Source organism: Cystoisospora suis (assembly GCF_002600585.1).
Source record: "Cystoisospora suis strain Wien I chromosome Unknown contig_1326, whole genome shotgun sequence".
In the NCBI taxonomy this organism is placed as follows: domain Eukaryota; phylum Apicomplexa; class Conoidasida; order Eucoccidiorida; family Sarcocystidae; genus Cystoisospora; species Cystoisospora suis.
The window spans coordinates 20,631-48,289 of NW_027154126.1; the positions used below are offsets into that span (position 1 = coordinate 20,631).

The 27,659-nt window shown below is 46.2% G+C and overlaps 3 protein-coding genes across 3 annotated transcripts in view; 2 read left to right on the forward strand and 1 right to left on the reverse strand.

Moving 5' to 3' along the window:
- Positions 1-17,457, forward strand: part of CSUI_003086 (rna-binding protein) — a 33,754-nt gene extending 16,297 nt beyond the window's left edge. Inside the window, exons 4-13 of the mRNA XM_068063284.1 lie at positions 86-4,169; positions 4,625-4,765; positions 5,507-5,673; positions 6,228-6,471; positions 7,213-7,336; positions 8,129-11,334; positions 12,300-13,567; positions 14,244-14,301; positions 14,840-14,935; positions 15,661-17,457. Of these exons, the coding sequence (XP_067924738.1) occupies positions 86-4,169; positions 4,625-4,765; positions 5,507-5,673; positions 6,228-6,471; positions 7,213-7,336; positions 8,129-11,334; positions 12,300-13,567; positions 14,244-14,301; positions 14,840-14,935; positions 15,661-15,927 (9,655 nt within the window). The 3' untranslated portion in view covers positions 15,928-17,457. The remainder of the gene's footprint in view (positions 1-85; positions 4,170-4,624; positions 4,766-5,506; positions 5,674-6,227; positions 6,472-7,212; positions 7,337-8,128; positions 11,335-12,299; positions 13,568-14,243; positions 14,302-14,839; positions 14,936-15,660) is intronic.
- Positions 17,458-19,213: 1,756 nt separating this feature from the next.
- Positions 19,214-25,329, forward strand: CSUI_003087 (rna-binding protein). The gene is made up of 4 exons (XM_068063285.1): positions 19,214-20,393; positions 21,187-21,285; positions 21,947-22,110; positions 23,301-25,329. The coding sequence occupies exons 1-4, from the start codon at positions 20,231-20,233 to the stop codon at positions 24,414-24,416; spliced, it is 1,542 nt and encodes a 513-aa protein (XP_067924739.1). The 5' UTR covers positions 19,214-20,230; the 3' UTR covers positions 24,417-25,329.
- A 1,446-nt stretch (positions 25,330-26,775) lies between these two features.
- The window catches only part of CSUI_003088 (uncharacterized protein), a 3,722-nt gene continuing 2,838 nt past the window's right edge, over positions 26,776-27,659 (reverse strand). The window contains exon 1 of the mRNA XM_068063286.1: positions 26,776-27,659. This exon is cut by the window's right edge and continues 2,838 nt beyond it. The gene's annotated coding sequence lies outside the window, so the exon portion shown is untranslated.

A 27,659-nucleotide genomic window follows, 5' to 3' on the forward strand; every position in this document is an offset into this window, starting at 1 on the left:
AGCATTGCTCTCGCAGATTTCTTTCCTTCTCAGTATTCTTATCTCTTCCACGATGTTTGTGTGTGTGTCTCTTTTCCATATTCAGTAGGAGACTGGGCATTCCTCGTAAGTTATATAGACGTCTTTCGTCTCCAAGTCGTACTCTTTCAAGACGTGAGGATGGAGAAGATTCCTTTTGTTCTTCTCCTGCACTGTCGATCACCATTCCACAAGAGAACGAAGCCACAATAAGTCGCCAGCCGCATCCCCCCTCTAGCACCTCTGTTACTCCTCAGTCGATTCAAGCTTCTTCTCCTTCTTCTACGAATGTCTCTGATACTCTCGCATCTTCTTCTCAGTCGAGTGCGAGTGGCGGCGGGAGCGATAGCTTCTACCCAGCCCAGCAGGAGCAGCAGCAGTCCTCATTCGGTGCATGCGTTTCTGATAGTCTTCTTCTTCCTTCTTCTTCGACACCATCTGCCGGCTCTTCTTCTCAGCCTGAGGGGGGAGAAGGAAGAGCAGAAAGGAGAGGTGATCTAGAGAGAAGAGAAAAAGAAGAAGGAAAGGGAGTCGGTCTTGGTGAGACTCTGAAGATAGAAAAGACGGAGATAGGAGAGAGAGATGAAGAAATGCCTGATGCTTTTCTCGATGATACGCAGCAGGAAGAGCTCGATGGTCACCATAAGAATAGGAATAGAGAAGAAAAAGAAAGATCGTCCTCCTCGCCTAAGCTATCTTCTTCTTCCGCTTCATTCCAAGCTCATGTAGGTCAACAGGGGGTCGTCACTTCAATAGTGAGGGATGGATGTCCTCGAACAACAGGGGGTGAACATGATGAAGAAGAAAAATCCTCTTCAGGTGTATCTACATCATCTTCTTCATCTTCTTCTCCACGTCTTCAACCAAATCAATCCTCCTCCTCCTCCTTTTCAACGCGTTGTATTCTTCACTGTAATAGCTGTTCTTCGTCCTCGTCATGCGCATGCAGTCACGTCGCAACCTCTCATCTTAAAGGAGACCTCCCCGCGTTTGGCAGTTCCCCTTCTTCAAGTCTTTCTCAAGATAACCGAAGCTCCCTATCATCACCGCCAGCCATCACTGTAGAGAAAGACGGTACCTCTCATCCATCAGAAACACCTCCTCCTCCTCCTACAACGGCATCTTTTCTATCGACACATGATAACCGAACAACGACAGGTCTTACTCGTAGAGAAGAGACTTCCTCTTCTCCTTCTGTCCCACCTCCTCCTTTACTTATGGTGCATGCACCGTCTTCACTGTTTCCATATCTTCAACTACCTCATTCTTCTTCTTCTTCCACATCCTCTTCCTGTCAACAGGGTCTTTCTTCCTCTTTCTCTCCTCCTCCAAGCTCTTCTCCCCATCAAGAGCATCCTCTCTCAATACCATCGTCTTCTTCTCCAGGAGAAAAGGCTGAAAGAGGTCAGACGCACCGCTCTAGTAGTATCTCAGCATCTCCCCGCGTGACAGCATTCTCAGGGGTCTCTTCTTCCTCGTCCCTTCAGCAAACACACCAAGAGCAGTCTCCATCCTCAGGAAGAGAAGAAGAGAAAAGTTCCTCTTCCTCTTCTTCGCTTCTCCGTCCTGCCCCTTCTCCTCCTCCTCATTTTCTCTTAAGTACTTCTTCTTCGTCGTCTTCTTTTGCACATCCTTCTCATTCACAGCGTCAGTTGCATTATAACAAGGCAGGAGTTCTAACGGCGGGACAAGTCGCTCTTCCTCACCATCATCCTAGTAGTAGCGGGGGGGGACCTCCTCCAACGGCTTTACGTGTCTGGCGTTCCGCTCGGTGTCAATATAGACAGCATCCTCAAGCTATGGCTACAGGTGTCTACTTTACCACAGCTGCATGTGTGTCTCCTTTTTGTGTGACACCGCATCAACAAGCTCATAGACAGAAGATTCTCCGCATGCACCTTCTATTTCCCTATCTGTCTTTCTCGGATGATGAGGAAGGTTCTCTTGTACGAAAGAGGAAGAAAGTCTTCACGACGTTAAAAGTCGATTGCTTTTCTTCTTCTTCATGGCACAAGAAGAATGGCGTCTCCTCACCCTCAGAAGGAAGAACGTCAGTAGAAGAAGAAGAGAGATGTGATAGCCAGTCAGAGAGAGATATGACCATGGATGGAGAGAGAAGAGGTATGAAGAAGGAAAGATCAAAGAAGAGAGATAAAGGAAGAGGAAGAGGAGAAGGGGGAGAAAGGAGAAATCGAAGGAAAGCCTGGGTTGATACTAGCAGTAGTAGCACGAGTACGTCAAGTAGCAATAGTGACGAAGAAGATGGAGGTGATGAAGGGGGGAGAGATCGAGAAAGACGAAGAAGGATAGGAAGATCATCTTTTCTTCAGGGGTCACACCACCATGAGGAGGAAGAGAAGAAAGAAGATTTCTCGTCCATCCCGGTTCATAATGAAGAGAGAGATGCGAAGGTCCCATTGCATTTTCGACTTTGGAGAGCCTGTGTAACGAAGAAAGAAGACGAAAGAACACATCAACGATTGAAGACGTTTCAAAGAAAGCAGTGGAAGCTCCGTCTTCTCGATTACATAGAAGATCGGAGACAGGAACTTCTCAAGAAGGTCTCTTTCTCCACGTCTCAGTCTGTTTTTGCGTCTCCTCGGGGACCTTCAGAAGGGTCAAAGAGAGGTCAAGATGTCTGTGCAAGAGGAGAGGAGGAGGAAGAAGAAGAAGAAAGATCTTCTGTTGTTTCATCTTCTTCCTCGACAACGATTCTCTTACTTTCTCCTGCAGACGAAACAGGGGGAGAGGGAGAAGAAGGTGAGAGAAGAAGAAGAGCTGAATGGACCCTTATGACTTCGACAACTTCCCCTCCCCCACCTCATTCTTCTTCTCTTGGAACGACTGTCTCTTCACAGAGAGGAGAAGATCAAGATGAAGCTTCTTCGTCTTTTCTTTCTCTCTCTACTGGTTTAAGAGAAAGAAGAGACAATACGGATTTGCATGGAGGAGAAGAAGAACATGTCTCTTCAACAGCCAACTCATCAGACACGGGGCATAAGGAAAGAAGAACTCTCGAATCAAGATGTATATGGCAGTCCCCCCCTCCTTCTACGTCCGAGGCGGCTATGAATGTCCCTACTACGCATATCTCATCATCTGGGCTTTCCCTGATAGGTTCTTCCTCTTCTTCTTCTTGTTCAGCTGAAGAAGAAGACGACAGTAAGAGATTCGGGAAGGAGCGTGGACAAGGAGTCGAAGAAGAACGAGAGAGTAAAGAGAAGGATGGAGATGTTGACGTGAATTGTTCTTCTTCTTTTTCCTCTCCTTCTGTCCCTCCTACGTGCACTTCTCACGATCTTTGTTCATCTTCTTCCTTCACATCGAGTGGCGATGATAGGATAAGGAGTGAGAGAAGAGAAGAAGAGAAGTCGGAGCAAGCAACTCCCCCGATGGAAGAAGAAAGAGAAGAAGAGATGAATCTAGCAGAAGAAGACATTTCTTGCGGTGTCTTTACAACTCCCTGTTCCTCTTCACATCATGCAGCATCATTCAAGACTTCTCATGAACTTCTTCCTCCTCAACGTCAGCCTTCTGAAGTTGCCGGAGATCTCGAAGGAGAGGAAAGGACAAGGATAAGAACCATCCAATGTGAAAGAGAAGAAGAAGAAGAAAGAGAAGACACGCCTCCTTCATCTCAAACAGTTGGACTGCAACCAGGTGCTATTATGATCGAAAGAAGAAGAAAAGCGAAGGTCTTTCTACGTGAATCTTCTTCTTGTTCTTCTTCTTCTTCCTCTGTCTACCATCGTCATAATACTAGTCTCGCGGATCATCACGGCAGTACCTCTTATCTTCAGCATAGTCTTAGGAATGATAAAAGCAAGAAGAAAGAGAAGACATTCCGCCATTCTTGCCCTTTAAGTTCTCCCCTATCTCCTTGTTCAGAAAGCGAGGAGCTTCTCATTTTGGAGTCGTTCTTGAAGAATGATAGAAAGAAAGAGGAAGAAGCCTTGCTGGAGATGATAAAGAAACCTTCCTCTCCTTCTCTTCCCCCCCCACACCCTTTAATGTTTTTAGGCTTCCATGAAGGAATCGAGGTTCTTCTTCTTCGACTGCTAGAGGGAAGTTACAAGCACCCAAGCTGCCGTCCTCCTGGCTGTGTAGGCATTCATGCCTATACACCAGGAATTAGTGAGGTACAGTTTCAGGTATGGATCTTCTCTGCTCTCTCCTTACAAAAATACCGATCGATCTCTCTCTCTTCGGTATGGATCTTCTCTCCCCTCTTCTTACAGAACGATCGACCTTTTCTTCTCTCTCATCTTTCTTTCCCTCTCTTCTCGCCTTTCAGCTTCGTTATCTATATCTGTCTGTCTATCTTCTATCTGTCTATCTATCTTTCTCTCTTTCTATCCAATCTTGACCGCAGAAAGAAAAGATGAGAGTTCTGTTTTCTCGCCTTTCTCATTCTTTCTGATCGTCTTCTTCTCTTCTCTACTTTGCGTGTCTCCACTCTCCTTCTTTCTCACCTCTCTCGCTCCCGTATGTCTTTCTTTCTCATGTCTTTCTTTCTTCCTTATCTCTTTCTTCGTAGCTTTCTCATTTCTTTCTTTCTTATCTCTTTAGGGTTGTTTCTGGCTGTGAATGCGTTTTGTGTGTGTAGGGGTGGCTACAGCAGAAACTTCAGGAGCGGGTACTAGGTATGGAGGAGGTGTATAACGATATAGAGCTTCAAATGCAGCTACAGAGACAGCTGCTTGATCTCACCTACGTCAAATCAAACATCATACCTCTTCTCTTTCAAGTAAGGCGAACACCAAGAAAGAAAGAAAGAAACGAGCTTCTCTCCATTCGAAAGAAGAAGAAGTAGTAGAATGCGAAGCAGGATTCACAGGCGACGAAATTCTTCATCCTACCCGTCGGGGATTTTCCCCATCTTCTCTTTATCTCGCGAGTTCTACGTGATACATACCTATACTACATGTCTGTGTATATATGTATATACGGATAGATCTATCTATTTCGATGTGTGTAGGGGCAGTTACGAGAGTGTGGGTAAGAGGGAGAAGTATGAATGGACTTTTGTATCTATCTGCTTGTTTGAGTGATGTCATGGTGATAGGAGACATAGAGCTTCAATTATATGGAGAAGGGTGATCATCTTTGGCAAGAGAATGGTACATCTAAATATGGTTCAAGCACTTCTTATCATCTCTCTCCTGTTTACTATTGTATACACACTCGCCAACGTCCAGACATTCACACTCCATCTACCTATCTGTCATCGATCTCTCCATCCTTGATCTATCCACGTATCCATCTTGCTCCTCCGTCCCTGTCTCCTCTTGGGCGGGAGAGGGAGACGTGAAGTTTTCTTCGATGTTCTAATGATGAGACGTCGCATTGTCCGTCCGCTCATGTTGCGATGTCATATGTGTCTGTTTTTCTTGTATCCTCCACGCATTCCAAAGAAAGCCAATTTCTCTGTCTTCAAAGTCGCCAGAGAAATCTCTTACTTCTCTCTCTTCTTTTCTTCTTTTTCTAGAGCATTGTTAAAGGTCGATATCGAGAGAGTACGGTATCTCTCTTATCTGCGATCATCTATCACGCTCAGCCGGGTCGCGCTCTCTCTCTCTTCAATACTGCGATAGCTGAAGCTTCTCTCCCACACTTGCCTAGTCTGTGTCATCTTCTTTACCTTCTTCTTCCGAGGTCAGTCGAGAGAGGAAAGCATTCTCTTCACCATCCATCTTTTATATCTCATCCATTTCTTTTCTTTGCCTGTTGTATTTCTCTATCTCCTACGATCTCAAAGAAAGATACGGGAGATAGAGGACATCTACCTATATGTCTAGACAAACAGGCGAACTAGCTAGCTATCAGACACATCGACACCATCGATCTGTTATGTCCCTTGGGATATCTTCGTCTCTATTCTCTCTGTCTTTCTCAATCACTCCTTCTCTTTTCCATATTTGGGATCCCCTCTTATCTCTCTTTATCTCTCTCTCTCCCCGCTCATCGCCTCTCTGTGGTTCCTCTTTAACCCTTCCATCCAACTCGATCCTTCCTTATCTGTCTTCAATTTTACAAAAGCTGCACCACCTCTCTTCGTCTTACCTCATCTGTTCACGTGAGAGTCTTCTTCTTCTTTTCTTCTCTGTACAAGTCTCTCCTGCCCCGCCTGTCTCTCGCCAGTCTTCACCTTCACCATCGTCATTATCATTTCGTCTCTTTCTTTCTTTCTTTTCCTTTTCTTCCTTAAGACCTCCTTCACAGCATTCACATCATCGACATACATCCAGCAGTAGCAGCACATCGGGAGGAGTGCGACGCCTTGGCTGTCGTGTGGTTGAAACGCTCGAGATTCTTCGGGGGGTCGTTGAACTCACCCCTGCAGCTGCTCTTCCTAAGATTCCTGTCCGACTGTGGAGAAGATTAACAGATAGCTTCTTCTACTATACAAAGAATACAATCTTCATGAGTAAATGCCTCCCTGTATTCAAGAAGGTACGGGCGATATGTTTCTCTGTTGAATTATACATAGCATTCTTCAGTAAAACTATATACATCTCTCTCTCTCTTACGTTGCCTTCTTCCTCTCTCTGTCCCGTTCTCTCTGTCGTGTATCGCTCTATGTCTCCTCGTATCTTTCTCTCTTACCTCTGTCTCTTCTCTTTATATCCAGATAGGTAGATATAGGTATTTGTGTCTCTGTCTCTCTTCAGACGTCGAGTTTGAATGGTGATGTTTTTCGTTTTGTCCTCTTCTGAATGATAAGGCCTAAGAGGGCCGCATTCTCGTATAGCAGGAGTCTCTCGGAAATTCTTTCTTTCTTCTCTTTCTTTTCGAGATAAAGAAGAGTACTAGTGGTGAATATCCCATGTTTGCATGTATACATGCCTACATCGAGTTGAAGCGGAAGAAGGGAAGAGAAGGAATAGAATGCTTCTCTAAACGTGTCTCTCAGGGGGGGATACCACAAATACGCATAGAAGGGTCTCGTGAAGGTTGTCGTAGTAGGGACAGTCATAGTAGTAGCAGTGTATATATGTCTGTATGAACACTTATATCTACGGATATGTATGCATACGAATATCAATGTATATGAATATGTATGTGTGTGTGGACGTATGTATACGAACATGTATGTATATGAATATGTATGTGCTATGTATGTGTGTATATATGTGTATGTACGTCTGCACATGTATGACTCTCTATCCAAGATTGTTTGGGTGTATATTTCAGGTAGCTGATAACGGGACGAATGATATTCAGCACTTAGTGTTTGTCCACTGCCGATTGCTAGAACGCCTAGACACTGCACTCTCTGCTTTTCGACGCCGTCTGCAGAAGAAAGCGACAACGAAAGGTACGTCATAAACTCGAAGGAAAAAGATGAAGAAGAAGAAGAATCTTTCACATGGCATTCTTGAGACATCGCTGACTTCCTTTTCCCTACAACATTCTCTCTATGCACTAGATCTCCGTTCTACCACAAGATTTTATCCGCCACGAACATCCCTTCTATGACGAGTGTCGCGAGAGTAAGAGGAGAAGTGGCGGGGATTCAGTGAGTTGATGAGATGGGGGGAGGCCGCAGGGTGGTAGAAGAAGAAGAAGAGCTGAGCGAGATAGAAGGACGGAGAGATGCTGTTTCGCTGTGTAGATACATGTGAGAGGTTGATGTGAATGGCTAGTTGTTGTGGTGTCTCTGGCTGGTAGCCTTTATCGGATGGATGTCGTTGTCTTTTGCTTCGGGTTGTGTGTCTAGCTGGATCTATCTCTTCTCTGGACGGGCCGCTTGTTTTCTCACTTCACACCAGGCTAGGGACAGAAAGAAAGAAAGAAAGAAAGAATTCATAGAGCAAAACGGAAAACGGCCTAAGCGGAGCTACGTATTGTGGAGGTAGAGAACTGAAAAGAAGAAGATGAAAGAGAAGAGAATCTCATTCTCTAGAAAGAGTAGGTGAAGAAACATTTGTGTTGGTTCTGGTATCACTTGATACTTCTACTTTGCCTTTCTTTCCTTTCCTGTATACGCATGCATGCCTGAGAGCATGCAGAGGCGTTCTTTTCTGTGTATTTCTCTAAATCTCTTCAGTCTTTCTTGATGGGTCTTCTTTTCTTTCCTCTTTCTCTCGTGCATGTTGTTTCTTCTCAGAGGGCCTTGGAGCTATAATGGATTTACTTGTCCATTTGAATCATTTCTTCCAAGCATCAACAGAAAGTCTCGGTTTTGCGGAAGACTATCCCCCTCTCTCTTCTTCTTCTTCTTCTGTCCCATCTACGCCTACACCTACACATCATGGAAGTACGAGTTCTCGAGCAGGAGGAGAAGGAGGGGGGAATGGTGTATCTTCATTGTCATGTTCTTCTTATCCATCGACACCTTCATCGTCTTCATCGCTACTTTCGTCTCCGTCTTCAACTCCGTCTCTTTCCCTCTTATCACCCTTCTCTTCACCGCCACCTTTTATACCTCTTTCTCCATCTTCATCTTACGTTTCATCGTCTCTACCCCCATGTTATTCTCCCTCGCCTATTCTAGCTCTTCACCCAGTCCCTCCTACGATGGATGACCCTGTCGTCTTGTCTCCCCCCCCGCCTCTCATGCGTGTCGCCGCGGCGGCTAATCTTTCTGCTCTTCAGGCCGCTGCCGCGGGATTCCACCCCCAAGCAGCAGGAGGAATGATGTGCTACTTTAATCATTCTTACAACAGCCCAAGAAGTCTCCCAGCGAACCTCAAGATGGATGTGAATAGCAGGAGAAACGGGAGTTCTAGTCAGGGGGATCATAAAATTCCAGACATCTCCTCAGCTATGCCTGTTCAACAACGTTATGCGACGTTCTTACGTCATCCCGGGAGTAGTAGTAGTAGTGGTGGTCAGGTCGCCTATCATAATAGACCGTCTTCACCCAATCGCTTCTCCCTAGGAGGAGGCAGTAATGGTGTATGTACACCGGAGAATGAAGAATCGAGTGGGAATGGGGGGGGAGGGAGTCTCCGAGGAATAGGAGGAATGGGCGGGGGAAGTTTATCAGGTTACTTTTCTCTTTGTGCATGCAGTACGTGTCGTGAAGCAGTAGGGATGTGCTTTGGAACGGCTCTACCTCCTGTGCCGCATGTCCATTGCAGCAGCTGTACGAGCTGTCACCATCAGACGGTTTCTGAAGCTCTCCAAAAAGCAAGAGAAGAGCAAAGTCAACTGGAAGAGAAGGAGCGAGCAGGGGGTCAGAGTATCTCTTCAGCTGTAGGAGGAGAAGGTCTAAGAAACGGAGAAGAAGAGAAGTTTGGTGAAAATCGATCACGAGGTTCTCAACAAGCAAAGATAGATATCGTCATTCATGGAGAAGGAGAAGGTCAGAGAGATGAAGGAAAGAAAGGAGGAGAAGAATCTCATCTCACGTCTTCTTCACAGTTTTCGTCATCTTCACTTTCTCCTACACCTTTTTCAGGTGTACATACACCTCCTCCTACTCCACCTACCCCTGCTGCTGCGGCAACGGCCCTTCTTATGACTGAAGGGCTTGGGGCTCTTCCTCTTCTGCAACATGAATCTAATCTAGGAGGAGGAGGTTTAAGTCCATCTAGTCTATCTCATCATAGTCGTATACATCCTGGTCCTGAAGAAGAACAAGACATAGCAGAAGAAGCAGGTTGGAGGAGACACAGATTATCATCTGAAGAGAAGACACTATCTGTAACGACCATCTCTCCTTCCTTCTCAAAAGAATCAGCGGGTGGTGATGGATGGAGAACAGGAGATGAGGGTGCGCGTCTCCATGATCAGACAGGTGCAAGGGGTATGAGTCCTGTCTCCTCTTCCTCGTCGTCGTCTTCTTCTTCTCCCGTGTTCTCTTCACCTCTTTCTTCTCTGTCTCCGTCTCATGATCATACGTCTCCTGAGAGATGGAAAGAGACGGCAGATCAAGGAGAAGGAGTGAATAGGAATGCTAACGAAGAAGACAAGAAGAGCATCGTCCCGAGTGAGAGAGTCAGACACGGAGGGAAGAATGATAGAACTGGCGAGGATACCTCTCTATCTCTTTCTTCTCTTTCTACTCCTTCATCCTCTTCTTCAAGTAGTAGTGGTAGTAGCGATCATAACAACAAAGCAGGAGAAATGAGAGAAGGAGAAGAAGTAGAAGAGAGAGAGATAGAAAGGAGGAGACATCGTGAAGTGCGTCGTGATGCTGATGAGGCATCGGGTGGCAAGAAGGACAGTGAGAACGAGGTAGATGAAAGTCCTATATTACCCCAGTCTAGGCATGAAGCTTCATTCGCAACAGGAGAACAGCTTCCTCATTCCTCTCTACCTTTTTCTTGGAAAGATTCTTCTTCTTCCTTTTCACGGACAAAAGGCGACTTCGCTGGACTTTCTCCATCTCTTCCTGAAGAGAGAGAGAAGGAAGAACATAAGAAGAATACAGGAGATATGACATCATCTTCTACTTCTTCCGCTACAAGAGCATCAGACGTCCAAGCGTCTCTCTCTTCATCCTCTTCCTCGTCGGTCTTCTTCTCTCCTCGAGGTTTTCTATCTCCACCCCACGCCACATCCTCTCCAGATCTTATGGCACAACAGCAGGAGACAGAGAGCTTTTTATCCACCATAGAAAGAGGAGACAGACAGAGAGAGGGAGATGCGGGGAGGCTGAAGCCTCTCGATGAATCGCATCAGAGACAGGAAGGAGATCAAGAAGAGGCTATCATGACGGCAGGAGACGAGGAAGAAGAAGAACAACAACAGAGAAAGAGAAGTATTGGGGGGGGAGGGACGGCGCCAGAGGGTGGTTGTGGCGGAGATCAAATGTTTCTTTCTTCATCTGCTTCTTTATCTCATCGTATAGAAGAGAATGATGCGCAGCAGCGCGGGTCGACGAAGCTACCATACGGGAGTGATGAGACCATGAACTCCAGGGAAAGAACAGTAGAAGAAGACGAGAAAGAGAAAGAACAAGAAGACAGGGCCAGTCGAGAAAAGAGAAGAAAAGATGATGCGATGGAAGAAGACAACCAAGAAGGAGAAGGAAAAGGAGGAGGGACGTCTTTGGTATCAAATCTTCTTGCGGCAGCGGTGGCTGCGGCGAAGGCCGCTCGATCTCCAGGCCCTTTGAGTCATCCCCCCGACTTCGGACGTTCTGCGGAAAGAGAGAATGAAAAAGTAGGAGAGAGAAAGGACATGAGAGGACAAGAAGGAGGGGAGAGGATCCTTCATGGAATCTCAGCAACTAGTGAAGGAGGAATCATAAGGCCTTTCCCAGAGAGAGATGCACTTCGTAGTGAAGCAAAAGGAGGAGAAGGAGGAGGAGGAGGAGGGAGATCAGAAGCAGAAAAACGACATCTTGCGTCTCCTCGAGACGAGGTAAGAAGTCATACAGCAGATGATACTACCTACTTCTATCTATGGATATAGATAGATTCGAATGGAAATGTTCCATGCGCGATACATCATCGCTCGTCCTCGAGAGAGACAGTGCAGTGCCTGCTATTCTACCTGCGTTCTATAGAAACACGGTACTCTTCACGCGTGAGTGCTGCGAGTCCAGTTCATAGCTGGAAAGAAATTTCTTCCACATTCTTTTTTCTCCGTCATTCTCTATATGGATTTGCATCCTCATACATTTCAGCACCCATGGCCCTTCTTCCTCTTCATTTCGCCTAGAGTCAGCATTGAGGGGTCGAGTCTACTCCTCACACTCTTGTGTGAAGAGAGAAGTGTGGTGTTATGGGGGGGAGGGGAAAGAGAACAACTTTGTATTGCGTCTGTCTTGAATGCCCGAAAGCGACGTTTTAGAACAGATCTCTATATCTTTACAGAGGAGCTGTTGATCTCATTCATCTTGACGTATGAGTCGACTTCATAGAGTTGCAGGAAAAGGAGAAAGGAGTCGCGGTGTTGACAGGAATAGCTTGTATGTGAAGCGGAGGTTTACGTGCGCCCGAGATATGACGAAGAACAAGAGGAAAGAAGGAAGTAACGAAGGTGTTTTGAAAGAGTGTCTGTCTGTAGTCCTAGACAGCTTATCTCTACTCCATGCACTGAGAGTTCTTCCTGATCTTCTACGTAGAAGGAGAGAGTGAGACAGACGTCTTTCTTCTGTCTCTTCTTGCTTTGTGTAACTTGACTAGATGTGTCTCATCATCTTCTCCTCCTCCTGCCAGGTGTTACTTCATGAATGAAGAGGAAAAGAGGACAGACGAGATTTCTCTCTTCTGTTCTTTCTCCTGTCGACTTTCTTGCGTGGGGTGAAGTCTCCATACCATAACCCCTTCTTCTTTCTCATATCGGAATTTTCTGTTGTGTCCTCTGACCGTCTTTGTCGTTAGATCGGTGGAACTCTTCGTACGGGGAGAGAAGGCTCTTCACGTCTCATCCAGGAGAAAGAAGATGATGTGCTTATGTCTGTCGAGCTATGGAACCCCTCAGCAGAGTCGTCTTCTTCCTCCTCTTCTTCAAGCTTTGTTGCATCAGCATTCCCAGGGAATCCAGGTATGTGTTTCGCGAGACCTGGTCCATGTGATCCTTCTTCTTCTTCTCTACAGCTCCCGCCTCTTGCAGTGAATGCGAGCATGCTACATGATAGTCAAGGTAGAAGAGAAGAAGAAAGAGATATAAGAGGGGGCGGATTAGGAGAAGGACGGCGAGAGATAGGAAATAGACCACCAATAGGATCTGAGTATCTTTCTTCTTCCTCCTCCTCTTCTTGTTCTTCGTTTTCTTCTCCGCCTACATCTCATCGATATTCTCCTTCTGCTTCTTCTTCTGCTGGTGAAGTTCCACTTTCTCCTTTGCCTCCCCCTCTTAAAGTTCCTTGGGATAGAGAAGAAGAAGAAGAAAGCTCGTCATCTGAATTGCATGCCGGAGTAGATCCCCTAAGTCACAAGCTCTCTGTGACTCCAGAAAGAAGAGGTCTTGAGAGAGAAGGGCGACATCTGTCTTCTTCTTCTTCTCCATCTCCACAGATAAGCAGACGAAGAGGAGAAGAAGAGAGAGGGATAGGAGAAGAGGGCAAGGAATGCTGCCTCCGGGCGATGAGTGGCATGACGCCACATTCACTAGAAGAAAGAAAAGAAGACGGCTTTTCTTCATCCTCTTCTTCTTCATCTACAGAACCTCCCGCCTGCTCGTGTCCGCATAGTCGTAGCTCACAACGGTGTTGCTGTTATGATGTTCCGCCGTCTTTTCTCTTTCCTGCAGCCCCTCCTGGCTTTATCTCTTCTTCTCTCTTGAACGCTAGTGGTCATAGTAGCTCTCAGCATCATGGAGCTCCTGGCATCGCGGGATCTTTCTTATCAGCCGATATAACAGGCGGTGCTGCTTCCGCATCTTCGTCGTCTTTACTAACCCCGGCAGGTCTTTCTTCTTCGTCTCATCCTTTTCTTTTTTCTTCTACACTTCTTCCTCCCGCCTTTAACTTCCCAGGTGGGCATAGTGCAGGGGGTGTCTCTCGGCTAACGAGTCTTGCGAGTGTCAATAGCCGAGAAGGGATATCAGGAGGAGCCGGAGAAGAAGGAGAGGACGCCAATGGAAAGCCTTTTCTTGTTCGCTTTCTTATGACCTCCAAGAAATGGAGAAGAATCAGCAAGTTTGTCAGGTAAAGAAAGAAAGAAAGCACTCGTCATCATCTGCCATATGCTTGTTGACGGAAGTTGCTTTGAGTCGGAAGTATGAGAGAGAGAGAGAAGATATATTGCCGGGACGGTCTTTATCTTTCCTCATCTTTGTTTCCATGCGTGCATGCGAGGTCTTCTGTGGAGATGAAGAAGAAATGATCTCTCGGAAGCGTTTCTGTTTTTTCTTTACTTTATAGCCAAATCTAGTCTAGCAGAGCATCTTGCATCGTATAGGGGTGAAGCATCGATCTATATACTCGTGTAAGTACATGTGTATGTCCATGTCTATATATATATATATGTATATGGGATTGCCTGTGTGTTAGTGTTCACAGATGAATATAGGCACACGATAAAAAACGAACGTCTATGTATATGCAAGTGTATAGCCATACGTACACATACCTCTATGTATTTCATATGCACGTCTACATATAACGATCCGCCTTCACATACATATACCCATTCATACATTCATAGAATGCTTCTTTCAAAGGACTTTCTTCTCCGTGTTTTCTTTCCCCTCCTGTTTTCTGAGGAGCCGCAGGAGAAGAACCACGTGCATATGATACGTCTCTTTATCTTGAGGTGTTCTTCTTCGTCTTCTTGCTCTTTGTCTGTCCCTCCCTCCCTTGTCTCGTCTCTCTGTCGCTGCAGCTTACAGACTCGCGGCCCGTCTATGGATATCACTGATCCAGCGAACTTCATGCCTCTTGTAAGGATGCTTATCTTAGCATGTCTCTCTCTCTCAGAAGCAGAGGGAGTCGTGCGTGAGCTTTTATCTGATTCACAATGTGGAGATCATGAAGGCTAGATCGTCGCTGTTTCGAAGGTCTGGAAAGGCAATCGACGTGATGACTGTGTGCCTGTGTGTGGACGTGAGTGAGTAGTGGCTGGGTGGGTGGGGACTGCGGTACATTTCCGCTCCTGGCCTCAGTGAAGGTTTTCAGCAGGCTTATATGTGTGGATATACACATGTATGCCATGGATTTGTTCTCCTTATATGGCTGTACTCAGTCTTTCAAGATAGATAGATAGATAGATCAAAGACAGGTAGATAGATGGATCAAAGATACACACATACATCAAAGATAGATAGATAGATAGATAGATACCAGGTGATGAGCTGAGTTGATAGTCATAGTTGGGTGCATGGTAGGTGCTTTTGCTTCTCTTTTTCTGTTTGTGTAAAGAGGTGTAAGGTTGACGAACGTGTGTGTGTATGTGTGTCTCTGTTTTTCTTCTCTCTCAAGGAGGAAGCGCGCCGTGTAAAAGAGGAAAGAAAACGACAAGAGAAGATGCAGTTGCATAGTGAAGGTCGTCATCGCAAATCTCGATCTGAAAAGAAAGTAAGAAGAAGAAGAGCGTTCGCTTTTCTATGCACACCTCCTGTATCTATCATGACGTGACCAGGTGTATGTACTGCATACACGCCATTCATATGGCTTCAGATGCAATTTTTCTTCAGCTAAAGAAAAGTAGAAGAAGTATCTTTCATCTTTTCCTGCTCTCGAAGGGCTTCCAGTCGAGTAGATAGATATGTCGATCGCGCTTCTGTTGCTGTGCTCGCACACACCAATAGCTTTTCTGAAGAAGAGAGAAGAATGAATGTGCGTATGCAGGAGCTGAAGCGTCTTTTCTATAGCAAGGCCCTCTTCATAGGAATGGGTGGTAGAATTGATGAGAATCTACACGGTGTGATATAGGAGATAGAATCTCGCAATTCTCTATTATAGAATCAGATGTGTTGTAGTTAGATAGCGGTGAGCCTTTGCCTTTTTTCCTCACCTCCTCGCAGGGCATGCTACAACGCATCAGATAACATCTATTCAAGCTTGATAGACTCCTTGTTCCCCCCCTATTCGAACTGAGTCCCTTGTTGCAGGTATTAAGGAATATACGGGCTCCTAGCTACACAATCCTACGCCAAGTAGACATACATACATACATCCACCAACAGCCTTAGGCTGGACTGGTTTCAAGGGTCTTCTTCATAACTCTCGTTTAGATAGATAGATAGATTAAAAAGATAGATACAGATGTGTGATACTGATGTATCTTGTTTGTGGCACAGCATAGAAGAAGAGAAGAGCAGAGATTGATGTGGGGGGAGCAAGCGCAGCAGTCTCAGCAGCAGCAGCAGCAGCGGAATGACGAGGGCTCACACCACCAGCAGCAGCACATGCAGACAAGAGAATTTCTTGAATGGTTCAGAGGCGATTTCGATTACGATCTCCAGCAGAGTCAACAACTACAGCAGCAGCAGCAGTTCCCCTCCCGCTCACATCACCACCACCACCACCACCGCACTCACCATCACCACCATAAGTTCTTTGGTTGACATCTGATAAAGAGGCAGAAGAAGAAGATGGCGACGACTTCTCTGATGTTCCGAGTAGAGGAAGAGGAGGAGAAGAATAGGAAGAAGACTTATTTTGTTAAGATCTCGTGGGGATTGTGAAGACGGAAAAGACGAAGAAGAAGAAGCACTGGAGGATGAGGAAGGATGAGAGTTGTTCAGGTGTTGCTAGGAGGACGAGTGTGTAGAAGAAGAGAGAAAAGAAGAGGGAGAGGAAGGGTTTGACAGAATGCAAGAAATCATACGAAGAATAAGAGAAGAAGGAAGTGGGGTGAAAGAGAAGATAGAGTTTCTCTCTGTTGGTCTCTTGTGAGGTGTATGAGAGAGTAGCAAGACAGACGGAGAGGCAGGGGCAAAAAGGGGAACGCAGGTTAATGCATGCAACCGTTGCTCTATAGCATAAGGAAAAGAAAGAAAGAAAGAAAGAGAGGAGCTGCACTCAACGCCAGGATGGGTGCTTTTTTTGAGACATGGGGTCTAGATATCACCTACATACTACACGAAGACACCTAACTCCACGATGATGTATAGACATAGGGAGAAAGAAACAAAGATGTCGAAATAATGGAGGTATTGTCTTATGTACGTATATGCCTACGTGCCATCTATGTAACTTTTTACATATCTATGTCTATCTATCTATCTATCTTTGTATATCTATGTATTCCGTAGCATTCCGACGTGCTTTAGCCATTGCCACTCCCTTTCACCCTGAGTAACAATCTTCCTCAGTAAGAAGAGCAAATGAGAAATTTCTGGAAGCCAAGCATCTAGCATACACTCACCTATTCACGTCTTGTTTTCTACGTTAAGAGGGAAGCTAGGAGAGCGGCAAATCGTCTTCTTACTGGTGATGTGCCTTGTCGTGTGAAAGGCGCTGCTTTTTTCTTCACTTTCTCCCTCTTCGGGACAGCAACAGAGAGAGATTTTATCTACGGTGAATACCATTGGGAGAGACAAGCCTAAAGAGATGAAAGAGAGGCGTGTGTTCTTCCCTCTCGAGTGATTTCATATCCGCCATTTCTTTCGCCTCTCTACACTTTTCTTCTTTTCTGGTGTATATTCTTTTTATAGCTCTTTCTGAGAAGAATTTTCTGTTTCGGTTTTGAGACGAGAAAATGCATCATTCTTTCTTCCTGGAGTGAATTTTCTCTTGTTCTCTTGAACTCCCGCTGTAAATCCACCTCGTGGTGCCGTTCCATCATTGTCTCGGTTGGCTTTTGTATTGAGAGGCTGAATGTCTTTTATTTGACTCGTTCGTGGGTGGGGGGAAGGAGAAGCAAAATGTGAATGAATAGAAGAGAGACGCTTTCTTTCTTTTTCTCTTTTTAGTCGGGGTGATTCATGTTATGAGCTAAGGCTTGATCGGAAGGAGATCGAAACTCTTTTGAGACCTAAGACTTCTGTCATCTTTCTTTTTGTTTGGTTCTTGGAGCGAAAAGATATCTGTGTGCCTTTTCGTTCTCTCTTTTTCCCTGGGTATCTCTGTTGCTTTTCTCTTTGCCTAGCCCAAACAGGAAAGACTGTCTTCTTTGTTTGTATTCTTGTGTTCTTGGCAAGAACTCGGAGAGGCTTTTGTGAAGGATTTGGAACGCTTTTCTGTAAGCTTTCAGGACGGGAGCTTCAAGTTTCTCATGTTGATCACGGTCTTTTTCACAATGCATAAATAGAGTAGATAGAGACCCTTGGATACAGACACGTTTGTGTCTTCCCCTTCATCTCTTGAAAAAGGCCGTCTCGGTGATCTAGTTTTAAAGAGACTGTTGGGAGAGAATCTCATACAGAATACACACCACACCGCAACATGTTCAAAGGTTTCACGAGGCACCCACGCGTGGGCGAAGGAATCACACGGTTGTCCCGTTTGTTATTTCCTTCGTGTATGATGACGTTCGGGAGGAGGGCACTTGGGTCGTTAAAGATAAGGACGGCTGGCTGGTCAGAAAGAAGTCTACAGATAACTACCCGTTTCACTGTTGTTTTGCTTCACAAAAAGAAGCAGGGCGTTCAGCTTCTCCCTATTTTGTCGAGGACGCAGTTGTAAAATATTCACGTAATCGATGTGTGCGCAGCTGCACCGGGCACTGTGGATTTACTCCTGCTGACTCGCGTGCTTTGTGTCCTGAAGATCCAAGGGCTTTGTGTTTAAAGATGGGTTCTAAGTCGGAGCTAACCGTTCTTCACCACCGAGACCTTTCGAGGGAGGTGGGTTTGAGAGTATGAACTCACAGAGCATTGGTCCAGAGCCATAGCTGAGTGAACCTTAAGTTTTGCATGTTGACAGCGGACGGCGCATCCACGAGACCGGGGGAGAATCAGGAGATCCGGGACTTTGAACAACCCGGTGTCTCGTAAGGCTACTGCCGAAGAGCAAGCCGAATGAGTCAAGCTGGCTGGGTTTTCTGGTCTGTGCATGAGACACATATTACCGGGTGTAGCAGCTAGAGGAGTCGGCCTGATGTAAGACAGTGACATCAAGGAGGCAACTTCCCGCTCCGGTTTAGCACGATTGGAAGCTCTGGAAAGTAAGACCACATCAGGCTACAGCAGAAGCGGCCAGGGTATCAAGGACTGTCGGCAGAAACGGTCAAAAATGATTGGGATAGGGAGTAGCTAACCGAGGTTCATCGAAAACGGTGAGTCGACAGACTTGGAATTCCACCTGTTGGACTGCTGAGGAACGTACAGCCTTGACATTCTTTCGCTCTCAAGTGCACGAAGTCTGAGGGGAAGTCTGCTTTTCGTGACAGGTTAGAAAGACACCGGGGTTGCTGTTTGTAAGAGCATCTGTACGCGCCGGCTCGTATACAAAAAGGCACCATCTCTATTGACGACGTGTGTATTGAACGCTATCGCGGCTGCTGACAGCCCTTGGCTGTCTTGCTCGTCCCCAGCGGACGTACCCCCAGAGGCGATAGTCATCTGGACCCGCTGGAGGGCAGCTGGCTTACTTTTGTACGCAGCGCGAAGACTTGCACAGACTGTTCACCTGCAGAGCCGCTCCAAGCGCTTGGAGGGTATTTCCTCCAGTGCTTTAAACGTTTGTCGCTATAGTCACCGCGTCTGTCATCATGCCACACAAACACGAAGCTCCGACAGCTACAACAACAAGAGGAAACCCTTCGGGGACGCCGAGATGCCATCATTCGCGGTGTCGTTCGTAGCAGACATGTACGCTTCAACGTCAAGCTTAGCATGCTGTGCTAAGTGAAACACTCCGTTTGTTTCTATCCAACCATAGAAGAATCTAGGCATTGCTGCTGGTTTTCGTGTGGAAGTCACATTTCTGATCGTAGTTTGCTTGACGGCAATGACGCTTGATAATTGGCCACTAGGAGATCGAAGACGACTTTCTAGCTATACTTGAGGCTCCGCCCTGAACGTATCTGCATGCATGCGCTCAGTGGCTTTCTCTTTCTCGTCCTTTCTTTTCGGTGCTTCGGCTCTGAATGCCGAAGGGAACACGTCGGATCGCAGTTGCCTTTCTCCTTTTGCTGTTCCTTCACTTTTTCCGTCTGCCTGGGAGTAAATGAAGCGCGAGAACACTCGCCGGTCGCGGTGTTCGGTCTCTTCCTTTTCGTTGTTGCTTTACATCATGATTAGGAAAGTTTTTCTCCCTAGTCTTCCGAACCATTTGAATGACTTGCTTTCCTTACATACGAACTGAAATTTACTTCTGCCCCTTTATCCTAAACAAAGAGTTGTCGTCGAAAGTGTGTGAACTCTCCTCTTTCGGACACGCTTTCGAGTTCATATGCCTTTCTTTCTTCCTATCCTGGTGAATGGTTCAAGTGTTCCTCTTTTGCTTTCGCTATTAAGTTTCTTTCTGCCTGTGCTTCTCCTCACCTTCTTCAACTCTTTCGCTTTCTCCCCAATTCAGATCGGTCTCGTGTCCCTACTTAGTTGTGTATATTTGTACCTTGTAAGAGGTGGCGCATGAAGGAGACGTGTGTATGCCGTTTTTCTTCCTCTTTCACATTCTCCAACTGGGCTTCTACTTTCCTTCCCTCAACACTAGCAACCCTTCGACTATGCGTTCTCTTTCTCTTTTTCCTTTTTTGTCTACCTACAACTTAGAGGCCGAGCGGCGATTCTATGAAACCCATTCTCTCTTCTTTCATCCTCTTGTTTTTCTCTATCTACCGTCTCCACCCTTGGCAGCCTCCTGCGTTTTGTCTATCTCTACATCCCTTGATGATAGGCGCATTCACTTTCTCTCTCACTGAATACGCATGCATGCGTGCATGCACCTACGCCTAGAGCCTAATAATAGTAGCAGGACGAGATGGAGAGTATAGGTGTGGCGGAAGATCCCTCACGGGTGAATGTGCCTGCTAATAGTAACATTCAGGCAGTATGGAAGTTGAATGAGATCGAACTTCAACATAATATATCTGGAGAAGCCTCATGGCACTGGCAATATCGCAATTCTGCGTATATCTTCATAGGTAAAACAAACATTCCATCATCGCGTGACAAGACGATTCCTACATGATACATGCTCGTCTATATACCATTATCTCTATTCATCTCTCATGTATGAACAAGGCACATAGATAGTCAGATAGATGAAAGTATGTTTCAGCAGAGTGCCTTGTCGATTTCGCCTTCGTCCCTTCAGGCTAAATTTCTCAAGAGCGGTCACAGAGCACTCTTCTTTGCTTGAACTTTCTCCTCACGTAGAATTCTCCATTTGCCAAATATATTGGTGTAAGAGTGTTATTTTGTAGAAAGAACTCAAGTCTATTCCCGACGTCACTTGAAGTTTGGAGAGTTTTGGGTTGTCTTCTATGTGCATGAAAGCTTCACGCCTTCTCAGGTCTCGCTTTTCTGGGACGGTTAGATGGTAGTATCACAGATACAATACCTGTGATACTAGGATTAGAATACAACCTCCGGAAGGAAGGAGACAATGAAGAGGAGACGTAACATGAAAGGCAGAAACACTTACATGGACATGCTTAACTGTACGTCCTGTGTACATGTACATATGTATATATCATATATATATATATGTGGTGTTGCAGGTGTGTATGTGGACAGGTAGTAACCTTTAGCGTTCCTGAGTTGTGTATATTAGTTCTCTGCGTCTATGATACGTTTTTCGTCGTTGTCCGCGGATCCATTTATGTGGAACAAGAAGCCTTGAGAAGGGTCGACAATAAGCGTATTTCGAAAAAAGAGGGGATATAGAAACGTCGTCCTCTTTCTTTTCTTTCTGCTTCTTCTCTTGTTTGGCAGGTGGTTTAGATGTACGGCTGACAGAGGGCGATATTATCATCGTCTTCTCTCAGTGGGGAGAGCCGATAGACATCAACCTTGTACGGGACAAAAAAACAGGTAAGCAGACAGATAGATAGACATAGATAGACAGGTAGCGACGCAGCAACAGAAGACATCTCTCATCTTTCTGCCTTCTCTCTCTGGCTGTGTAGACCATCTTTTGTCTCTCTTTCAATTGCACTGAAGTACTATTTATGCTTTGAAAGGAAAGAAATCTTCACTAGGTTCTTCTTCTATGAAGAAGATGCAGCGCTGTGTCATACACTGCTCTTAAGTTGGCTAATGAGTCCGCATTCTCAGATGTCGGGAGCTGTCTATTCTTGTATAACTTCTTTCTTCTGAGAGGGAGCTGTACACCTGGGCGACCACCGATCGTATAGAGGAAGCGATTCTTCTATTCTACATTCGTCTGTCCACGTCCCTACCTACCCCGACACGAATACATCATACTACGGTTACGACTGTGGGGATAGAGTTAGCAAGAGAAAGAAAGAAAAGAAGAAAGGAGAGAAAGGACGAGACGAATGAGAAAGAGAATGTACAGGTGCGTCTACGTGGGTACGGCTGGTCTACTGTTCTCATCTCCATCGCTCGAGTGATGTCCTTTGAAGAGAAGAGAGAGTGCATGCGCTTGCATGCATGCAGCGGAGTTATCGCTAGCTGGCTGGCTAGTTCGCAGGAGGTACTGGATACGGTGGTGCTGTTTTCCCTGTCTCAGGTATCCCGAAAGGGTTCTGTTTTTTAGCCTATAGAGATCAGAGATCGACCATTCTTGCTGTAGATAATGCTAACGGAATGAAGCTTCTGAAGAATACACTCCGAGTTGACCACTGCAAGAACTACCGTCCTCCGAAGACAGGGGATGGCGATGACGACGAACCTGTAAGCCCTTCCCTTTTGTTCGCTTACGCCCGCTTCGAGATATATACTCTGATAGCTCTATGTATCTGTGTTAACAACATACATATATGTTTCTCCGTCCCTCTTTCTCTCTCTCCCTCCATGGAGGGATGATTTACTCAGAGCGACTGCACGCACCGTATGTACCCGACTATATATATCTGGAGATGGGTGACTGGCTACGTGCGTCTGCACCTCCGTATGTACCTTCCGGTGGATACATTGCATGTATCCTTTTCGAGTCGACATCTCCGTGTGTATGTACATAGATACATAGCATCTGGTGTGTACTGAGATATCTTCTCTTCTTTCGACATGTAGAACGAGGCAGCTTGCTCTACATGACCGATAATATGCGTATCTGAATTCACATGTACATATACAGATATATGTGTATCCTACATATATCTATATATATGTATGCAGAGAGATAGAGATGACGTATCGAATGCACGAGCGGGTATACATTCTATGTGCTTATGTGGCGGACAAATGCTCCAAAGGACACACACTCAGTCCTCTTATGGAATCGCAAGGCTGTGTATGGAGGGTATCACTTGGAGAGTGTATGCAATTATGAACTACAAGTTCTTTCCTGTTTCCTCTGAAATGGGTAGTGAGAGCTCTCTCATAGGCCACACTGTCTTTTCATACAGAGAGTCAGAGGAAGTTAGTCAACTCATCTAGAACAGCTTTAGGAAGGAGCTGAGCTCTTCTGTACCGTGTATGTATCGTAGAGCTTTCAAGACTTCCTTTTCATCATAGGAAAGGGACCAGACATCTCGCTACTTTAGCGGTTCTCCTACAGAACAAATAAGGACTTTATGCACCTAGGTTTTGCCGTCTCTCTCATCTTACCTATGGAGACTTACTCAGATGAATAGACAGGTACAGATGCGTATGGATGTATGTTTATATGTAGATAACTCATTCTGTAGCTTTGGTTGTGTGTGTTGCTTACACACCAAGTCTTTCCGATCTCTGTATCGTTTTCATCATCTTCTTTTTCGTTCTCGTGACTCTTCTTTTTCGCTGTGTGTGGGGAGATTTGTCTGTACGAGTATGTGTATGTGTGAATACGTATGTGTGAATATGAATGTATATACGTATGTATATGTATATACGCACACACGTATGGATGTGTGTGTATGTATATCACTCTTTATCTTCAGTCCGAATATAAGGCGACAGGAGCAGAGGGAGGTGGGATCGGAGTGTACGGAGTGACGAAAGAGCAGAAGAATCTTCAGAGAGCTCTACAACAGACAGAAGAGCTGAAGAGACAGACGGTTAAACAAGAGATTGTGAGAGCAAGTCGAGGTGGCCATAAAGATGTAGATGAGATGTGGGCTGAGGAGTTCGAGGAAATGTTAAAGAAAGTGGATGAAGATGCTGAAGAGGAGGCCGCTCGGATCTTGCGAGCTGAGAAGGCAGAGAAGAAGAGGGAGAAGAAGGAGAAGAAGAGGGAGAAGAAAGAAAAAAAGAAGAGGGAGAAGCAGGAGATGAAGAAACGAGAAAAAGAAAGAAAAGAGAAGGAAGAGGGGGAGATGATGCGAGAAACGACCAAACCAAAGAGAGGAGAAGGTGATTCTGACGAGGAAGATAAGCACAGAAAGAGAGAAAAAGATGAAGGAAAAAGACGAAGAGAGGGAGAAAGAGAATGGAAGAGAGATGAAAAGCGAAGAGATGTAGAGAAGGAAAGAGATATGACGGCTCATCGTCGTTACAGAGGAGCAGAAGAAGGACAAGAGAGAAGGCATTATGATGATGGAAAAGAAGAGGATTATAGAAACGGGGGGAGCAGAAGATCTTCGCGACATTCAGAAGAAAAAGAAGAGGAGAGATTTAGACGAGGAGAGAGAAGAAAGTCCTTGTCAACAGAGAGAAGAGGAAAGGCATCTTTGTATCATGACAGGGGTCATGGACATAGTAACGACAGAAGACGAGAGAAGAAGCACATCAGTACAGAACCCCGGTATAACGATGAGAGAGAAGATAGACGGAGAGGGGATGAAAGGCGAGAGAGATCTCCCTCGTCTTCATCGTCATCTTCATCTTCTTCATCTTCGCGGAGTCCCAGTAGTAGTAGAAGGAGGAGAGGAAGTCAGCCAAGAGATCGTTATAGAGACAGCGAAGAGAGACGTCCTCGCCGTTCCTCTTCTTCCAAAGATGCGTTTGAAATGCGAGGCAGATCTGGTGATTTGAAGAGAAGAAGATGGAGAGAAGAGGGACGGCGGGAAGAACAAGATAATGAGGATGACGGTGACAGGGAAAGGAAGAGAAGATAGAGATACCGAAGGCACGATCACCAGAAGAGCAAGAGTCTAGAATGCATTAGCGTCTGAGAGGAAGCATCTTAGAAAGAAGATGCGCAGAAAAGAATGAACGAAGAAGAACAAGTCTCCCTGTTATCGTTCTTCGTCTCGTGACTCACGTCGGAGTGTATAGACACCCCGAGGAGATCCCTGGGTGAAATTGGACTATGAAGTGCTCCTATGGATTTCTTTTCAAGCCAACTTTGTTTCATTTTTCTTTGTCTTATCACCACTTCACCAGACATACGTCAGCTAACTAGTCTCACAAATCTCCTCTCTTTCAGATTTTTCAACCAGGCAGAAAGACAGACAAACATCACCTTCTACTAAGGATCGGTATATAGGTTACTAGCCCAACACACGTATACACGTGTACTCGAAGAGCCAGAATCTCCCGTCTTTCCTTCCCGAGGACCGCTCTCTCAGGGAGGCTTCCCTTGGTAAAGCAAGATGGAGTACGCTTGTAGTAGCTTGAAGTGCATGCAGACAGGGATTGTTACCCGTTAACGAGAAAATCGTAAACCTTGTCTGTCGCTCCCTCTCAGTCAGTTTCGAGTCTCTTTCTCGTCAAAATCCGGAGAAAAAGAAAGTGTCTTCTCGGCTGACCAATGGTGCAAATCATTGAATGTGCTTAGTTTTGACTGTTTTTCTCCCCACTTTTTCTTTGAAGCCTAGTCAGTCACAATTGGTAGGAAAAAAACGAAGCAGGGGTCTTCTCGTAGATTCGTATGGGTACACCCATACTTATATACGTGCGTTTCTGTCATTGCTCGAATCACTTGGCTCTTCGCCTTCCCGTCACGCCTGACAGAATCTTTTTCACTCCTTGATCGTACGACGGACGCGGACGAGTTGGTTCGTTCGCCGTCGGAAGGAAACATCAGAGAAGACGCGCTGGATTCGCACTGTAGATGGTCCAAGTATAGATGTACATTCAACTCCTCTATCCCTGCTAGTAGTATTTTCATTTCCTGTCTGCAGTTACTTTGCGGGAAATCACATCCATAGCAATGTCCTGCGAACTCAGCCAGCCGTTATCGTCTGCCTTAACCTCTACCCGTCTTCTTTACTTTCTATCCGCATACCCGTGTTGCAGTAAATCGAGGCTCTGTGCAAATTTGCCCGATGGCTCTTAAACCGAACTCGCGTGAGATGTAGTGTGCCAGGCCGTACAGTGGAATACAAACTGAGCTTATGGTGTGAGGGGGATGGAAATTCCTCCCGTAGTCACGTTTTCTTCAGTCTTACCATACAAAGATCTTTTGTGGTCGCGCGCTGCTTGGACAAGGTAGAGTCTACCGAGCAATTGAAAGGGCTCTCAAGAGATGACATGTGTGTGCGTGTCGGAACAGTATTCAGATATACACTTTGGCGACTCTCGTGACAACAGTCTTCTCATTCCTGTTCATCCCTGTACAGCTGACATCGCAGAATTTTCTCCACTCATCTCTGCTGTCTCCTCTACCCGATCTTGAAGTGACATATTATGGACGGCGGCTGGTTCATGGTAGAAGAAGCGCAGATACTTACGCTGCTGCTGAAACGTTGGGACCCTCTGACTAGCGACTGCCTGCGCACCCCATGTAGTCGGACCACCCCGGACAACGAGCAGTTGTCGTGTTTCCTAGCTGTCACGTTCTGGCTGCACGGGCTGGAACAGAAGTGAGCTATCTTTACAGGCTATCAACCGGTGTGAGGATGGAATTGCTCTCTGCGTGGTACTGAGGCAAAGCCAAAACACCAACTTCGTGATTCATCCTGTCGTGGTCTACGTGGTACACGAAGAGGGCGTAGGAGGCCTCTGTCTTTGCGGGTGCATACTTCAGTGTATCCAAGTCTTTCTTGTGTTTGGCCTTTCATTGATCGCACCGTTCGAGTGCTTTCGGGGGTACATGATTTCTTGTTTACTAGGACCGAAGCCAGACAAGTAAGACATAGCTGTTTAGTGCGTCCGAGTGAAATTCACTCGCTCGTCTGCCGTTCCTTTGTGAATGGTAAGCTATTTACTCTTGCCACGCTCTACACACTACCATGAGTACACTAGGGCGCACTGTACACGCAGGGTTCCTTGCCTGCAGTTCTGCGTGTCACTCGAACCACCGTATAGCGACTCGCTAGCATGGTGCCCGTTCTGCCATATCACCGCCAGCTTTGTCGTTGAATTGGCCGAGTCGCCTCTGCTGCGGTCGTGTGTCTGGCTAGCACTGCTCGCACTCGACTGCTCCACTGCAGCGCATACTGATACAGCCGCTATGTCACACCCGTTCCGAGCAGCCCCCCCTGACAGGAATGCGTGTCACGTCTCCAACGTAGCAGTGGCTGAACAGCAGCACTCACTGACATTACAATTCCGGGTGCCTCTCTGAATTCACTGACGCGAAAAAAACAATTCGGTCGTCATTAAGTGAAAGAATCACCAAATGGAGAAAGTATCCATCTTCATGCGCCCCACGTTTCGGAGTAGGAACCCCTCCTCAGCAGCTTCAGCGCTGCTAGCTCGAAACGCAGTGCCGCGCCTCGCACGGCAGACCTCCCTAGACTCCAACTACGTCTCTGTTTTCTTTCACTACAAAAATAACTGCACACCGTGGACTGATGCGATAAAATAAAGGCGCACACAGTCTTGCGAATACACAGTACGCCCATGGGGTACAAGTTCACGGCGTATCTTAACACTACAGGGCCCTTGTCAGTTGACGTCCTCGAACAAAGGAAGTTGCTCGGCTACTTCGTTCGAAGCTGTTAGCTGCCGGCGCCATCTGAAAAGGGAAACTTCTGTCGCTTCTGAATACCTCTCAATGTCGTGATTAGCAATGGTTACACTCAACTGGCATCCTGCCAGACCCCAGGCACGTGACATCAGCGGGAGGTAGAGTATGACTCTTCCTTGTCGCGGGAAGACAATACCTTCTTCTCACCCCGGCGAAAGATAACAAACAAAGGTTCTATTCTTTCTCAATCCCACACACAACACTGGGTGCCTGCCATGTAAAACTTGGTTGTCTTCTTTCGGAGAATTCGCATTTACATCAGAGCCAAGCTAGCTGGGCGCTATCACTGTTCGAGTCAAAAGAAGCTCCCGTCTATTTCGGAGCCTCTCAAAACAAAGAAGAGGAAAACCCCCTGGCAGAATGCCCTGTCGTTTGAGAGATGAGCTCGCGCATGTGCCATCCTGAGAAGTACGGGGGAACTAACTCCGAGCGATTTTACCGCTTC

What these genes read in the sequence shown, in the direction of transcription:
- CSUI_003087 (XM_068063285.1), top strand. Translation starts at nt 20,231, where the DNA reads ATGGAGAGTATAGGTGTGGCGGAAGATCCCTCACGGGTGAATGTGCCT. An exon ending in TTCTGCGTATATCTTCATAG is followed by an intron (nt 20,394 to 21,186) that starts GTAAAACAAACA and finishes CTTGTTTGGCAG; the next exon opens with GTGGTTTAGATGTACGGCTG. An exon ending in TGTACGGGACAAAAAAACAG is followed by an intron (nt 21,286 to 21,946) that starts GTAAGCAGACAG and finishes TCCCTGTCTCAG; the next exon opens with GTATCCCGAAAGGGTTCTGT.